This window comes from Lissotriton helveticus, chromosome 7 (genome assembly GCF_964261635.1).
Source record: "Lissotriton helveticus chromosome 7, aLisHel1.1, whole genome shotgun sequence".
NCBI classification, from domain to species: Eukaryota; Metazoa; Chordata; class Amphibia; order Caudata; family Salamandridae; genus Lissotriton; species Lissotriton helveticus.
In genome coordinates this window covers 1,706,711,287-1,706,728,344 of record NC_136068.1, presented here as the reverse complement: position 1 = coordinate 1,706,728,344, position 17,058 = coordinate 1,706,711,287, and the positions used below count along the sequence as shown (strand labels likewise).

The following is a 17,058-nucleotide window of genomic DNA, read 5'->3' as shown; positions in this document are numbered from 1 at the left end:
GATTTCCCCCATTTGCCATGAACCCTAAAGATTCTAGTAGGTCTACTGCCTTTTGCAAGTGTGTGGATAGGCGTAACAGGCATTGGCCCTTGAGCAGGATATCATCGACGTAGAAAATGAATCTTATCCCTCATGCCCGTAAATGCTCGACAACCAGCCTCTTCAGACCAAATGGGAGGACGGTGAATTCGGAGACTTGTGAGTCACACAGGAATTGTGAGAAGCGCCTGTGTGGGGGACAAATCGGTACCGTTAGATAGGCGTCTCTCAGGTCCAGGTGGACCATCCAATCAGACACCTGAAGAAGGTCTCGCTAGAGATGGACACCCCCATCTTGAAATGATGGTAGAATAGTCAGGAATTAAATTCTTGCAGATTGATGACTGTGCGCTGCCCGCAATCCCTCTTCTCGACTAGGAAGAAGTTGCTGATGAACCAGCGAATGTGCATCGTCGATCTCACTATTGCTCCTTTCTGTAACAGGCTGACTATCTCCTGATTCACCAGTGCCTTTATTCGGGTGGAAAGATCAAAGGAGTAGGCTGAAGGGGTTGGATTGGAGTCCCATAAAACTCGATGTGGAAACCTCCCACCGTTTGGAATATCCAAGCATCTGAGGATAGCTTTTCCCAAATTGATTGAAAAAGGGCCAGCCGCCCCAGAAATGAAAGTCTGTTGGGCCCTAAACTCTCACCTTGGTTGTTGCTACCGTTGCCTCTTCAGTAGGCCTGGGCAGTAAATTCCGTTCTGCTCGCGGAATTTGTGGAATTTGGGTAATTTTGCATTCCGCAGAGAACGCAGAATCGCCCAAAATTCCGCTAACCATGGATTTGCGGTACTTTTTGCTTGTTCCTGATTTCAAAATGCGTGTTCGCAAGATATTTCTCCCTGAGCACGCAAACAGCGTTCGCGAACAGGAAAGAAGCATTGCGAATGGGCAGAACAAGTCATTTCTTGTGTTCTCGTGTTAGTGGACCTTTTGCATGCTCGTGGAGATTTTTTACAGTTTCATGGAGCTTTGCGTAGCATGACTATGCAAATTCCGCCCAGCGCTATGTCCTTAGCCACCTCTGCCTCCACGGCTACCAGGGTAGGACTTCATCTGGTAAAAGTTACCAAACTTGTCGGGATCCGGCCATTGGCCGCGTCTTGAGTCGCCAACTCATGATGCTCCCTGAAAAGGACGGCCGGATGAGTGTCCCCTACCTCTCCAGCTGCAGCAAAAACACAGGGTGTAAACATGCTCGTTACTGAGGATTGTGCTTTATCAAGGGAATTAAAAGCATTGACGAATTTCCATGCCTCTGATGTGGAGAGCTCCCCCAACTTGGGGTTGATCTTAATGAGTAGTGATCTACGCTTTCCAGGGATATGATGCAACCGGAGGCCTTGGCGTCCTCTGCCATGTCCATGATTTTCGCTAACGGATCTGTGATGTCTAGGAGCTTGCCAGGACCGGTTGATGCCCATCTTGGAGTTGCGGACAAACCAGGTGAGGAAAGAGGCAATTTTGGGGTCTAACACCTGTGTGGTAGCCACTTTACCCTCCAAGGAGGACCATGGCACTCTGCTTTAAGACATCCCCTCACTTCCTTGTGTAGGGGCTACCTCAAATGACTAGCCATGTAGGCTGCCACCTTGGGAATGGGGCACCAGTCCGCGGACCTCGGGTGCAAGAGATGATCAGGATCCAGCAAATCCCCCTAGAAAGGGAGGCCAGTGTCCGTAAGGGAGTCTGACTCTATTATGGGACTGTGCGTCGTGCGCCATAGTCTAGAACCATACCCGTCTGATGAGTTGGGGGAATCATCCCCATCTCCTGGGTCCACCAGTGGCGATGTAACTGGGTCTAGTCCGCTGGGGTCTGGTGCCTGAGGCTCTAGTATAGGATGGGCATCCAAAAATATCCTTCGTTGAGATCGTTGCCAGGGTCGTTGTTGCGCTTGCGCTTCTCTGGGTTTTGGGGTGGGGTAAGCAATGGCAAGCTGGGCTGAAGGCGGCTGAAATGCCAGAAACCGGTCCTCGGTAGCTTGTTTCCGGTCCAGGGAAGGCATGGCTTGTCAGTTCGGGTTGGACTGTTCCCATGAGGCACAGGGTCAGACTGATTTGCATATGGCCATGTCTGAACTGGGGTGGCAGAGTGGGCTAAAGAATGGTGATGGATTAAACCCAGATCAGTTGAATGGGGGTGAGTGCTTGTATTGTCAACGCTACGTCCATCATTTCCTTTAGTTTTTCACTAGAAAATTCATCACGTGGACAATGTCCACCCCCATGGGATCAATTTATAGTTGGAAAAGCACCAACCCAACCATTTTGAGCAGGCAGATCATTATTATTGGCTCGTATTGGCTGCCTAACCTTAGCGAGGAATAAGGATGCCTGTTATGAAAAAGCCTGGGACTTTCTAATGTCGCTTGTAACCATCCAGGCCATGAGGCGGAGAGACCCCTCTAGGACCGGCGGGTTTGGATTGATCTTGGGATCTTGGAGGAGACTGGGAAACCGGGGTAGAGGGATTGGAAGTTCCCAGGAAAGTTTCATCATCGCTGGAAACTAGGCTAGATCTCCAAATGGGGGTGATCACCACTAAGTCCGCTCTCTGTCTGCGCACTTGTGCTTGGTGATCATGGAAAAAGGTGATCATGGAAAAAGGGGTACGGAATAGGGTTGTTCCTTGCTCCAATCTTGAGGAAGGAGTCCATGGCTGTCACATGGGGGTCCGGCCTCCAGCTGCAGTACCTGTTGAGCTGGAAGTCCAGGTATGATGCAAAGAAATCCATGGAGAAAGGACCCCATCTGGTCTGGAGTTGATGAAAGGTCTGCAGATTCAATTTCGAAAGGCTGGCATCCCTCCAGTGGCACAAGTGCCAGTTGGCCACCTTGTTGGAACGCCACAGGAAGGGAAATCTGGTTGGCCAAAAAATATTCCCATAGGGTCTGTGCGAGATCCGACAAGGTCTTCGACCTGTCCCTCCTAGGTGATTGACAAATCGTACTGCCCCAACATTGTTCATCTTGAAGAGTACTGAACATTTTACCTTCTCCTTGGTCCAACAGCGGGTAGCAAATGAGCCTGCCATCAGCTCCAGATAGGTGATGTGCATAGATCGCTTGTTGGAGGACCATTTGCTGCCGGTGGAGAATTTCGCTCATCATGTGCCCCATCTGGAGTCGCTGGGGTGTGACACTATTATGAGGTTCGGTTGGGAGCCGAAGATTGCCCTGCCATTCCAGGCATCTGTGTGGGCTTGCCACCAGTTCATTTCCTCCTTTGCCTCAACCGACAGTGGAACCACTTGGGCATACGAAAGGCCTTTCCGGAGGAGTTCGATTTTCAAATGCTGTAGGGTCCTGTAATGAAGAGGACCCAGAAAAATCACCTGGATGGATGATAAGATGAGCTCCACTTTCCGCACCAAATGGCGGAGTGACACATGTGATTTGGAAATGGTTCTCCGAAGCTCACGTCGGATTTTGGGTAACTTCCGAGAGGGTAAATTGAGAGTCGCTTCGGTTGAGTTTATCAAGAAGCCCAGGAACTCCATTGACTGAATAGGATCAGGGCAGATTTCCCCCATTTGCCATGAACCCTAAAGATTCCAGTAGGTCTACTGCCTTTTGCAAGTGTGTGGATAGGCGTAACAGGCATTAGTCCATGAGCAGGATATCGTCGACGTAGAAAATGAGTCTTATCCCTCATGCCCGTAGATGCTCGACAACCAGCCTCTTTAACTTGGTGAAACACCATGGAGCCGATTACAGACCAAATGGAAGGGCAGTGAATTTGGAGACTTGTGAGTAACACAGGAATTGTGAGAAGCGCCTGTGTGGGAGACAAATCGGTACCGTTAGATAGGCATATTTCAGGTCCAGGCAGGGCATCCAATCGGACACCTGAAGAAGGTCCCGGAAGAGATGGATACCCCCATCTTGAAATGATGGTAGAATAGTCAGGAATTGAATTCTTGCAGATTGATGACCGTGCACTGCCCGCAATCCCTCTTCTCCACTAGGAAGAAGTTGCTGATGAACCAGCGAATGTGCATCGTCGATCTCACTATTGCTCTTTTCTGTAACAGGCTGACTATCTCCTGATTCACCAGTGCCTTTATTCGGTTGTAAAGATCAAAGGAGTAGGCTGAAGGGGTTGGATTGGAGTCCCATAAAACTCGATGTGGAAATCTCCCACCGTTTGGAATAACCAAGCAATTGAGGATAGCTTTTCCCAAATTGATTGAAAAAGGGCCAGCCGCCCCCGAAATGAAAGTCTGTTGGGTCCTAAACTCTTACCTTGGTTGTTGCTACCGTTGCCTCCTCAGTAGGCCTGGGCAGTAAATTCCGTTCTGCTCGTGGAATTTGGGTAATTTTGCGTTCCGCAGAGAACGCAGAATTGCCAAAAATTCCACTAACCGTGGCTTTGCGGAACTTTTTGCTTGTTCGTGATTTCAAAATACGTGTTCACAAGATATTTCTCCCCGAGCACGCAAACAGCATTGGCAAACAGGAAAAAAGCATTGCGAACGGGCAGAACAAGCAATTTCTTGTGTTCGCGTGTTAGTGGAACTTTTGCGTGCTCGTGGAGATTTTTTACAGTTTCATGGAGCTTTGCGTAGAGTGACTATGCAAATTCTGCCTAGCCCTATGTCCTTAGCCATCTCTGCCTCCACGGCTACGGGGGTAGGACTTTGTCTGGTAAAAGTTACCTAACTTGCCGGGATCCGGCCATTGGCCGTGTCTTGAGTCGCCAACTCTTGAGGCTCCCTGAAAAGGACGGCCGGATGAGTGTCCCCTACCTCTCCAGCTGCAGCAAAAACACAGGGTGTAAACGTGCTCGTTATTGAGGATTGTGCTTTATCAAGGGAACTAGCAGCCTGTCCGACAATGTCTGGGGGCAATGAGGCTAAGTGTGCAGTCCTCCGGAGCGCAACCACCGCCTTCAGGGCCCCCACAGACCTCCGGCAGCATGTCGCGTCTCGAATCCCAGGCCCCCAACCACCTGTGCAGCCGTGGGCCAAATACCGGGTGACGCTCACCGCCGCCTCTGCTCCTCAGCCTCACGCTCCTGGCCGCTCCTCCCCGCGCTCGTGTCTGCTCCTCAGCCTCGCGCTCCGGGCTGCTCCTCCCCGCGCTTGTGGCCGCTCCTACCCCTGGGCATGTCGGACCTGTACCTTAGACCACCGCCGGCGTCGCTGCTCCTCAGCCTCGCGCTCCTGGCAGTTCCTCCTCACGCTCCTGGTTTACTTCCTGAACTTTACCAAAATGTCTGACGGTGATGTCAGCGCATTCCTCATTAGCGCACACGCCCACCTCAGACATGGCACTACTTCCAAGGGACTACTTTGGCAAAGAATGTAGTTTGCCCTTGCAACATATATTTTTTGCATATATATATAGCCTATGACCATCTGCTTACCCTGACCTTTCCAAGGCTGTATTGGGTGTTTTGATTGGCGCTGTGGTTCCCGAGTTTACCTGCCTCAAAGGTTCACAGTTCTCTCTTTATAATAGTAGTATAGATTAAAAGCATTGACGAATTTCCATGCCTATCATGTGGAGAGCTCCCCCAACTTGGGGTTGATCTTAATGAGTAGTGATCTACGCTTCTCTGAAAAGATCGCACAGTTCACGTTCCCCAGGAAGATGATGACACTCTGAGCACAGATAGATAACATTTCCAGGGATATGAAGGAACCGGAGGCTTGGCGTCTCTTCCATGTCCATTATTTTCGATAACGGATCTACGATGTCTAGGAGCTTGTCCTGGAATAATTGCCTGGACCGGTTGATGCCCATCTTGGAGTTGCGGACAAACTTGGTCAGGAAAGAGGCAATTTTGGGGTCTAACACCTGTGTGGTAGTCACTTTACCCTCCAAGGAGGGCCAGGGCACTCTGCTTTATGACATCCTCTCACTTCCTTGTCTAGGGGCTACCTAAAACGACTAGCCATGTAGGCTGCCACCTTCGGAATGGGGCACCTGTGCGTGGACCTCGGGTGCAAGAGGTCATCAGTATCCAGCAAATCCCCCTGGAAAAGGAGGCGGTGTCCGTAAGTGAGTCTGACTCTATTATGGGACTGTGCGTCGGGCGCCATAGTCTAGAACCATCCCCGTCTGATGTGTTGGGGGAATCATCCCCATCTCCTGGGTCCACCAGTGGCGATGTAACTGGGTCTAGTCCACTGGGGCCTGGTGCCTGAGGCTCTAGTATAGAATGGGCATCCAAAAATATCCTTAGTTGAGAACGGCGCCAGGGTCGTTGTGCTTGCACTTCTCTGGGTTTTGGGGTGGGGTAAGCACTGGAGTAGCCCATTGACTTGGAGGTAGGGGGTCCAGAGGCCTATTAGCATCTTCCCTCAAAGTGAGGGGTTTCTGGAACTGCGCCTGGAGTGGTAAGAGTATCTTCACCAGGGGGGTCACCACCTGAGACACAGCTCTGAGGATGGAGGCGTCCATCACTTCACAGAACTGGTCGTCGATTGGGAGGTAGGTAACCTTCTCTTCCCCCAAGTACTCCCCAGATTCTTCACATTCCATTAAAGTAAATTTGGAGACGTGAGCAGACCTGCCACTCAGCTGGGAGGGATATCACTGGCAGACTTCCAAACTAATAATAGGGCTTGCCCCCTGATACTCTGAGGTGGTTAACTAAGAGTCTGGCGTGTCTCTTGTCCTATTGTGTTACAGGTTGTTCCTACCCAGCATTGTGTTATCTGTTCAGGCGCTGGCTCACTAGACCATTAATAAGCCCTATGCCTCACAAGAGGAGATTAAAAAACCCGGCTTGCTTGTGTCTGAGGATATTATTAACACGTCCGCTCGAGTGATAATAGACAAACCTCCCCCGTGAGCTTAAACCATAGCCGGAACACGTCTCTAATGGCAGGCAGTGAAACTGACGTGTTCCCGCTGCCGGGGGGGTTGAGGACGCGCTGCACGCGTAATTAGCTAGCACGGGTCCTCTTCCTGTGGGAAGACTGCACCGCGCCATAAGCAAGCCTGAGTGACGGTGAGCGCATGGGAGCGGAAAGCCTCGCAGCACTGGCAATTAACGCTGTCTGAACATGAAGAATCATGCACCATACATTAGTTATAGGCCCAAAAATGAGAAAGAAACAACACTCATCTGTATTGCTGCTTGAGCAGCGAAGAAAGAGGGGGCTGGGCTGGCTTCACAGGATGTTATACGGCAGACTGGAATATGATTGGATAGACTTTGTTGTTTTCACTTTCCCAGATGTCCATAGGAAATGTAGTTTTTCATAAGTTTCATTGTGCTTGAAATGGCTGCTGCAGTTTACAAGTTATGAATAAAGTGAAGAAAGTACAGCCTACTCCTCAACTCCGGGTCCTGAATAGAATCCCTTCTCTTCTATTAAAAAGCCTTAAAAGGTTGACTTCATAACATTCCCTTCAAGTTCATGGTGCTTTCATAACCATGAATAATCGCCATACTTACGTCATGTTTCTTTCCTACAGTCTGCTGAATAGCACTACAACTATCAATAACTGGATGGTAGATGCTGTGTAGTGTTAATTCCATGCTGGAAACTAGCAGTGGTTGGTATGTTTGTGTACACAGTATGAAACCTCACCTGGCCCTATCCTCTCTCAAATCAGGTCAAGTAATCTTTATTACTGTTTAGTCAAATGTCTATAAAACAATAAATACTTACACACACTATGTTAAAATTAACCCCACCCTCCACCTAGACCTATGCGCATTCTTGAAAGCAGCCTAATCAAAAACAAAACGCAATAACACTCTATTAGGCATCAAATCATATCTCTCATAAATTCATATTTGCACCCTTCTGTGGCTCCTTCCACTAGGTCCAACAAAGCAGTTAACCTATGCTATCAGATATCTGAGTACTTAGCATTAATCACCCAGACATTTAGTTATAAACATTTTGCTAGTGCACAGGCAACATCTAAAACTTCCATGTTCATTGTTGTCTCTCAAAATTCGGTCAACTATCTCTTTCTCTGATCTGCAATGAAGTACCTGATTCTTCCCATGTTGGACAGTGGAAATGCACTTCTACTAGGATTTCTCATTTGCTTTGTCGCCTCTATTTGCATAGCATTTAGTGTTGGCCAATAGCATGTCCCTCGTTTGGCTCATCATCACTGGCACTGCATAAACTATTGTAGTCATTTAAAGCTTTCCAACTTTATCTAGATTGTGCTCCTTGGGAGGCCAAGTGGCTAGCAGAAACACTGCAAGTCTCTAGGTTAGGTTTTAAGACCTACCCCAATTCAAAAGCCTTTGTTTTCCCCTATATTGTTGTAGAGGAAAACTCCAGAAGTTCATCCCACTTCAAAGTGGTCACCAGGTAGAAGAAGAGGACCCTCAGACCTATTCTTCAGTACACTTATGGACCTATGGATATTTCAGAAGAAGGGCACCCTGCTGTCTTTCTGCTTGAGGGCTGCTGTGCTTGCTGAGAAGGAAGACTGAGCCTGTTCCCTTCATCCCAGAGGGAAATGTCTCCAAGAGTAAGCTGACTGGCCTTCTGTTCTGAGCTACAGAGATATAACAGACTCCAGGGCCTCTCTGCAACTGCCCAGCTATTCGCTATAACTGAACCTGTCTGGCCCTGCACCAAGACCGGTCTGATCCCTCCTGGCCTCTGCTGGAGTGAATTCCTGAACCCTTCAGAGGTGCCTCCTTGGTCCTGAACCTTGGTGCTGCATCAGTTGAGTTCCTCCTTGAAGGAAAAAAGAAATCATGAAGTTTTGGAGTCTTTGGACTGTGAACCAGCCTGTTTGCTCCAAGATCTTGCTGCCCTCACTGACTGCCAATGCAAAGCTCTGGTGAACCTGAGTCTACATGCTACAGCGACCAGCATTGATGATCGGCAATGTGAGATCTGCCTTCACTACTACAGCATGGACAGCCTGCAGTGACCACAAATGCGAAAGTCCAGCAACGACCGTCTGCTACACCAGACAGGATTTTTGCGCAATAGCAATGACGGTCTATGACACAAGGCCTGCTCTTTGCGCTATAGTGACAACTGACCAAGATGCTCTCCTTGCTCTTTGCAGAACCCTCCACTGTGAAAGTAATTCTTTGCACTAGACTTTAGAATGAATTTTTTTTAGTGGGACTAACCTCGTTCATGTACTTGGCCCACGCTTTGTCGTGGTCCGCCTGAACATGTGGCTGTCACCTGGTCGAGCATGGCCAGATAGCCACAAGTGGTGCTTTGTGCTTTTAGGCAATATACTTACCTTAATCTTGTGAAATTGCAGATCTCCTGTTCTACTCATTGGAATGTTATCGCATTCATGTCAAATAATTACTTTTCATTATGTTTTTCTAAATTGGTGTAGGTTTTTTCTTGTGTGGTGTTTCCACTTTATTACACTTTGTGTGCCGCATAAATACCTTACATAGGGTGACGGAATGTGAACATAGTTTATCCCTTGCCAGTTAAATACTGTGACAGTGAGAAGGCCTTGTTAGACCTTTGCATATGGAACCATGGTGGAAAATGAGGACCCAAAAAAAAAAAATAAATAAATAAATAAATACCTTACATAGTGTCTCTAGATAAAGCCTGATTTTTTTAGGTTCACCCTGACATGTAATGTGGCTGTTGCAACAACCCGATTACATACAGAAATGTAACAGAAAGGTGTAGCTATGACACCCAGTATGGAACTAGAAGTAGGTAAGGAGTCACAACTAAACAGAGTAGAATCAAACACTAATTCACAAATAGAGAATCCACACGGTAGCTCTTCTTGACCAATCACTAATTTGACTTTTGATTTTGTGGCCTAATTGGCTACGTTTAGAGTTAGAATAGTAGACAATCCAGTCAAAGCAGTGGTTACTTTGACATAATGGTCAGCTGAATTAGTGGCCATGTAGAAGTAATGAGAGATGAGGTATTGGCATACAACCTTTGAGTGTGAGAGTATGTAACAGGGGCAGGCGGGTTGATGAAGAATGGCCACTGGAAGAGAACTTTGTAGTGTATCTCAAGCATCAAAAAATCATCTTGTTTTGAACAGCTATACGCCAGAATGCGAGCAGTTGTCTGGTACAGTATATGAAAGGTATTTATACAAACCATAACAAACAAGTCATAATCGCTAAACAGCACCACTTCTAATGGTAAACCTCAATGAAACCCTGATCCTTCGCACTTGTTCCTTGCAAAGATCCTCCCATTTTTGGCAGCAAAGCCATTAAATGTGTTTGTCTCACCTTGTTTGTTTACTTTATTTCAGGTCAATGAGGAACTCTATCTGTTGCCACTCAAATTACCACAGAGAGACATCATTATCCACCAAAAAGGAAACAATAGAGTGGTACAGACTAACTTTGGCTTGAAGGTTCTCTATGATTCAATGTACTATGTACGGGTGGAGGTTCCAAGCACCTTCAAAGGACTAATGCGTGGCCTCTGTGGTAATTACAATGACAATCAGTACGATGATTTCCAGGTACCCACTGGAATCACAGTCACCCGTGCTGATGACTTTGGGGCAGCTTGGAAAACAGATGTGAGTGACGTTAACTGCTCTTCAGGGTGCGGTAATGCCTGCCCATCATGCAACACATTGAGCACCCAACTGTACAGCAGTCGTTCATCATGTGGGATGATGACAGATCCAACAGGACCATTTAGATACTGCCAGCAGCAGGTCAACCCAACAGACTACATGAACTTTTGCCTCTATGATTTGTGTTCTGTGACTGACCCCACGGATCTCCTCTGTCAGAACCTCCAAGCGTATACCGCTGCATGCCAGACTGCGGGGGTAATTGTCATGGCGTGGAGGACTACACTATTTTGCCGTAAGTAAAAAATCAGAAATGTCAACAAGAAATGTACATGCACACACATCTTGGTACTTTCACATCTTGAAATAATTAAATAAAAACTAATTTAGTTAATTGTAAGGAAATCTGAAGCTGCAATTGTCAGACCAATAGGACCATACTGGGACAAAGCATGCAGTTTTTAAAAAAAGAGATAGGATGATATTGAACATAGTAACTAGCATATAAGGCAGGATCTCCTCCAAAAGGAATTTGCAATTCCAGACATTTGGTTTAGAGGATACTCACAAAGAAATATTGGGACAAATGTGCTATTGCAGCTGTTGGACAGCCTCAGCAATGCGACCCAATCACTTCTTTGAGCTGTGCTGGAATATCAATTCAGCATAGTGGAAGTGGCTCTTGGCAAGTATTCACAAATATCTTGCCCCAGAAGGATTAATTTGACAGGATGTCCACCTGTAAACCCCTTCTAACCACTGCATATGCACAAGTTGAGGCCTGCAGGAGGAACCAGGTTTCCAATTCTAATTTGCAAAGTGTCAATAGTGAACCTTGGATACTGCAGTCAGTAACCTAGCGATGTTTTGTGACCACCGGAGCGAATGCACCTTGTGGTACATTTACCTTTCAAGTTAAAAGGGAGGGTATGTCACCTACCCTCTTTGCACCTTTGTAACTTGTAAGTAGTTGCCATGTTGGCATAGTGAGCAACAAAGACATGTACAACTACCAGTGTCTCTGATACATGGTGCTCCTGTTTTCATAATTTGCAAAGACTACAGTTTTGAGTACTGTAGGATCTGCCAAGGAGACAAGCACTGGCAAACCCAATAGATCTCAGCAATGTCTTTACAACAGAGCGTAGCAGCCGGCGGTGGTGAACTGCCAGAGCTGCACATTGCCTGGACCCCTTGATAAACTGGAACACAACACTGCTTGACCTTTGGCAAGGCCCATGTAAGTTATGCAACATGGTTAAGAAGTATTGACAAAGCCAATATATCTTACATAGGTGAGACCTATTGGCTTTGCCAATGCTTGACAGTTAATTGTACAGTGAGCTAAGCACCCACTCAGCAGTGTGCAGGTCTAATGGTTGACTAAGCCGTTTATATTTCTGAGGCAGCTAATAATGAATAAGATACATTAGGGTGTGATTCATCCTTTAGCCCCAAGTTGGTTCAGTGATTTCAGCACTTGCGCCTGACATCTTGTGACTCTGATCTGCAAGTCAAGCATTCAAAAGCTCCCAGAGCCTTTAATACTTCTGAGGCCGAGTAATTGAGTAAATTGAAACTGAGTCATACTAGCAGCATGTACTTACTGTGCAAATAAATGGAAAGAATGCTGAAATGGGAGCTGTGAAACCCACTATTTTATTACTCTACAATTTGAAATGTACTTTTCAACCCCCATCGATAGAATCGCAACCATTAGAAATGTGTTTGTGAGGGTTTTTATGCTGCGAGTAGGTAATTAGGAAGACGAAAAAGTGAACAAGTGCTCTATACCATGCTTTGCCGCATCCTGTGCTTCTGTCCAATAAGCGTGGATAGTTTGCGCTGCTACGCACTACGCGAATTGCACGTAGCACAGTGCAAAAATGCGTAGCGGGCATTTTTTGCTTGATCACGGTCCTTAACGTCAAGTTGCCGACCGCGAGGGAGCAAAATCAACAACTTGGCAAGACTTTTTCCTCGTTCGCAATCAGCAACATCAAGTTGCCGATCGGGAGCATGGAAAATATACCTCCTAGCAGCATTCTCAATGCGGGGAGGTCAGGTTTCTCATTGCGAGTGGTCGCGCATGCTCGTGACCGCTCGTGATGAGAAACTACCTGTCCACACTGAGAAAGCTGCCGCTCGAGTACAAATCTACTCGAGCAGCAGAAAACTACCGCTTGCACTGTGAAGATGCCGTTTGCAATGATTGCACATTGCGGACAAGCATCCGGCACTGGGCAAACAGTGTTAACAGCATTTTCCCTATCGCACTACGCAGTTCGCGTAGCATGCGTAGTGTGAAGTGCACTTCGCGTAACTACGCGGAGCGCTACTATGCAAACTACGCCCAGGGTTAATCTGTGCCTGACCCTTGAGGACCTTGAGAGGGACAACGGAGCTAGCAAATGGGAAGCCTATGGGCGGGCCGAAGCCCACAACGTGTATACAACATTGTTAGACCTGTCTGTTTTTTTTGCGTAGTCCTTCCAATCTATTATTTATTTTGTCCCCTTTTTGCCCCTCATACCCTTGATAATTTTTGTCCACTAACTTTTTATAGGTGTTGGTCAAGGGGATAGGTGTTCTTTTCCCCCCTCATAGTTTTTCGCCTCAGGCCCAGAGGCCTGTTCTGATAGGAAAAGTTGGAACCACACAAAATGGTGGCTACCAACTGCCTTAACTGCCAAACCCAGAACTTGCCCATAGACCAGTATAGGGCGTTCCAGAACCTTCTGGTCCATTCTGGACCACTGAGGGTCAGCCTATATAAGGCGGAATGCGGGGCAGCCATTTTGTCTACCTGAGAGAGTCAGCTGGAGGACAGGCTATCTTGGAAGGCGGGGAGAGGCTAGTGAAAGGGTTGATCTCCTGGACTGGGAAGCAGCCTAATTAATCCACTTCTCTACTCCTCCTTTGGGATCCTTGTCTAATCCCCGCTGTGGTTGTTTAAGGGAGACCCTGGGCACCTGTCTAATCTCTGAAAGAATAGGGAGGTGGACAGGAGAAGGAGACTACAGCACTGTGGGGTGCAGTCCTCTGCCCAGTGAAAAGACTTCTGCTGTGATTCCCTCAAACGGAGGAGGGCTAATCCTTGTGGCCCCCCGCCCAGCCTTTTATTCAGTCCTCCATAAAAACCTGCCCTGGTTACAGCGACTGTCCCCTAGCTCAATCACCCCACAGAGTGTCATCTCTCACCTGCTGTGGAGTGAAGCCAACTGTGAGGAGCAGCGGGCGCTGAGGGAGCATTGGCCAGGAGAGATTGGGCTGTTCTGCCCCTGTGACAGCGAGGGGGATCAGCGCCGAGTTGTGGCTGAAGAGGCGATCTGAAGGTGAGGGGTGCCGGATTCCACGGAGCGGCGCTGATATCGCCGTCTGCAGGACCCCGGGGGCACCGGCCGCGTCATTGTGTTTAAGCCCAAGGTTTGAAGTCAGTAAGCGCTACCGCGCATGCCCCAGGCGTTCCCACTCCCTTTGGGCAGGAGGGGCCTAGGACCGAGCAGGCCCGGAAGGAGCAGCGTCTTGCCAGCGGAGCCAGCGAGGAGGAAGGCGGGAGCGGAGGCGGGTCTGGAAGCGAGGCGGCGTAGTGTGAACACTTCGCGCATACCCAGAAGTGTGCGCATCCCAGCCCCGAGTGAAGAAGAGCGTCGGGATCCCTTCGGCGGTTGGACGCGTGTGTAGAGACACCTCTTCCCTGCTCGAGCGCCTCCTGAGAGAGCTGGCGTGAGCAGGAAGGGCGGATGAGCTGAGGAGCTGAGGAGTCTTGCCAGCGCTGGACTCCCAGGAACTGCCGAGTGACTTCCCCTGTGTCTGGTGCTGATAAGCTTCACCGGACGAGTCATCTATAAGTAAGGAGATAAACTGAAGGGGGAAGGTGGCGCTTGAGCCTGCCAGTTGTGGAATTACCCTTTGGTGATTTCTCCGTCCACTGTGGTGAATGAGGAGGGGGAGTAGACTTAAAAATCAACCTATCAAGAGTGTGCTGGAAATACTAAAGTTACAAGGAAAGTTACAAGTTCCTCTTAGAGCTTACTGGTGACAGCGTAGAGCTTGGGCATTTTCTTTGCTCTTCACTGTGTATGCCTCACTTTGTGGAAGAGGGACAGATAAGGTAGGTAAAGGTTTAGGCATTGAGGTAAAAACAAAACCAGTGATGTTGGAAACGTATGTAATGAAAGATACTATTGATGTTGATTTCTAATGCCAGTTGACACTGCTAAAAAGATTGCTATTAATTCCATGACATCTGCATTTGCTTATACTGAGTCGTAGTTTTCTCTCCCAAGACTTAAGCGGATTGTTATTTCACCTGATTGATTGTAAAGTACTGAACTTGTGGATTCTAAAGTATAAGAGAACAGAGTATATTATTTTTATAAACAGGTACTTATTTTCATAACAAACTGGTGTAGTGTCCTTTTTAAGTGTTATTGCGTGGATTTATGCTGGGTGGTCTGCAACCTTCACACTTGTGCCTCTAGAATTGCATGTTTTACCCCTAGGCCAGGCTACCCTAGGTGACCTGACATCCCAGGTTCCAACATTTGGTGCCTAGCGGTGGGATTCTGACTTGGTTGCAGCTACTCATTAGTAATTCAACGCAATACACTGACCTACACTAGGAGTTTTCTCCTTGCGGCCCTCCTAATTTGAATTTTGTTTTTTCCAAATTTATTTCTGGTGGTGGGTGGAGGTTAACCTCAGGTCACACTTCTTGGTTCTCTCCTGAGTGTTTATTTTATTCCATACTAAAGATGGAATTGAATTTTAAAGAGCTAGAATCCTATACTGTGACCCAACTCAAAGAATGATGTCAGCAACAAGGGGTATTCTTTAACAAAGGTGCCAGGAAAGGCGAGTTGCTGACAAGCATAAGGGCATGGGTGGAAGCTCATTTAGTGGAAGAACCAGATACCGAAGAGAGTGACGGGGACACTGTCCTTGAGATTGCAATGTTGAACCAAGCTGGAAGGGGGAATCTGCTGACAGGTCCCAGGACACCTTCGAGGGCGGGCAGCAGCGTCTCAGAGAGGGGTTTAACTGACGCCGAGCTGGAAGATAGGAGGGAGGAGAGGAGAATGAAGTTGGAATTAGCTAGGATGGATATGGAAAGGGAGGACAGGAGGTTAGCCCATGAACGGACCATAAAGGAGCTAGACCTACAAGCCTTAATGCGAAGGTCTCCTAATCCAGATAATGGTGGCAGCGAAAATAAGATGAATACCAGGGAACCCAGACCCTATTTACCCAAAGATGTCATCGCCAGTTACACCACAGGTGATGACATTGCCAAATGGTTGGCCGCCTACGAAGTTTCTTTAAGGGCTCACGGGATCTTAGAAACTCACTGGGGGGGTGGGCTGTATAAATACATGCCCCCTGCTGGCAGGGACACCTTGTTGGCTCTGGAGCAGGATGAGCAAACCCACTACCCTACGATGAAGGTGGCACTGGTGAAGAAGTTTGGACTTACCCCTGAAAGGTACAGACAGAAATTCAGGGGAAGTCACAAACTGAGTTCCCAGAATTGGGTAGACTTCTTAGACTACGCCAAGAAAGCTTTGGAGGGTTGGGTCAAGGGCAGCGAGGTGAAAGATTATGAGGGGCTGTACAATCTATTTTTGAAAGAACACCTCCTCGAGAAATGTTTTCCCGAGTTGCGCCAACACCTGGTGGACAGCAAGCTGACCAATCCCCGGAAGCTTGCAGAGGAGGCGGACACTTGGGCAAGTACCCGGGTGTCCTCAAAGGGGACTGGAGGGGATTCTCAAAAAGCCGGACAGGGCGCCCCCCAGAAGAAGGAGGGGGGAGATAAAAAGAGGGAGTTCTCCAAAGGTCCCCAAAATAATTTCCAAGGAAAGGGAGCAGGTTTCACCCCTAAGGCAAACCCGCCCAGAAACCCTAATCCTGGCCAAAGCCAGCAGCCAAGGGTTCTCCACTGTTTTGAGTGTGGTGGTGTTGGACATTATAAGGGAGATGTCAGATGCCCAAAGAGACCACCCCCTCCCACCGGAGGAAAGTCACCGGGAGTAGCTAGTGTAGCGCTCGGGGAGGAGTTGCCCTTAGATAAGGGGGGTGAGTGGGCGGGTGTCACCTTAGTGTCCCTGGGAGAGCGGGAGATGGTTCCAAAGATCCAGGTGCCCCCAAATACTACAAAGTATGGGCAATGGGTCACCATCAATGGCCAGAGAGGGGAGGCTTTGAGAGATACAGGAGCCAGTATGACTATGGTGAGGAGTCAACTGGTGTCTCCAGAGCAGGTGGTTCCCAATGTACTCCACCCCGCCGCGATGGCTGACGGCAGAATGGGCCACTATCCAGTGGCTGAGGTTCCCTTTGAGTGGGAGGGGGTTGCAGGTTCACTTCGAGTTGCCGTAAGCCCTGCCATGCCAGTCGATTGTTTGTTGGGGAATGACATGGAGCACAACACTTGGAGAGAGGTGGAATACCGGACGCATTCTGCGATGCTGGGTACACCTGACTGGGCCTGTGCAAGCACACGGTCTGCGACTGCCCGGAGAGGGAGTTCGC

General features: G+C 48.3%; 1 protein-coding gene across 1 annotated transcript in view; it reads left to right on the top strand.

Annotated features, from left to right (window-relative positions):
* Positions 1–17,058, top strand: part of LOC144769652 (IgGFc-binding protein-like) — a 620,904-nt gene that overhangs the window by 449,865 nt on the left and 153,981 nt on the right. Inside the window, exon 16 of the mRNA XM_078653827.1 lies at positions 10,249–10,819. Coding sequence (XP_078509953.1) covers positions 10,249–10,819 — 571 coding nt within the window. The remainder of the gene's footprint in view (positions 1–10,248; positions 10,820–17,058) is intronic.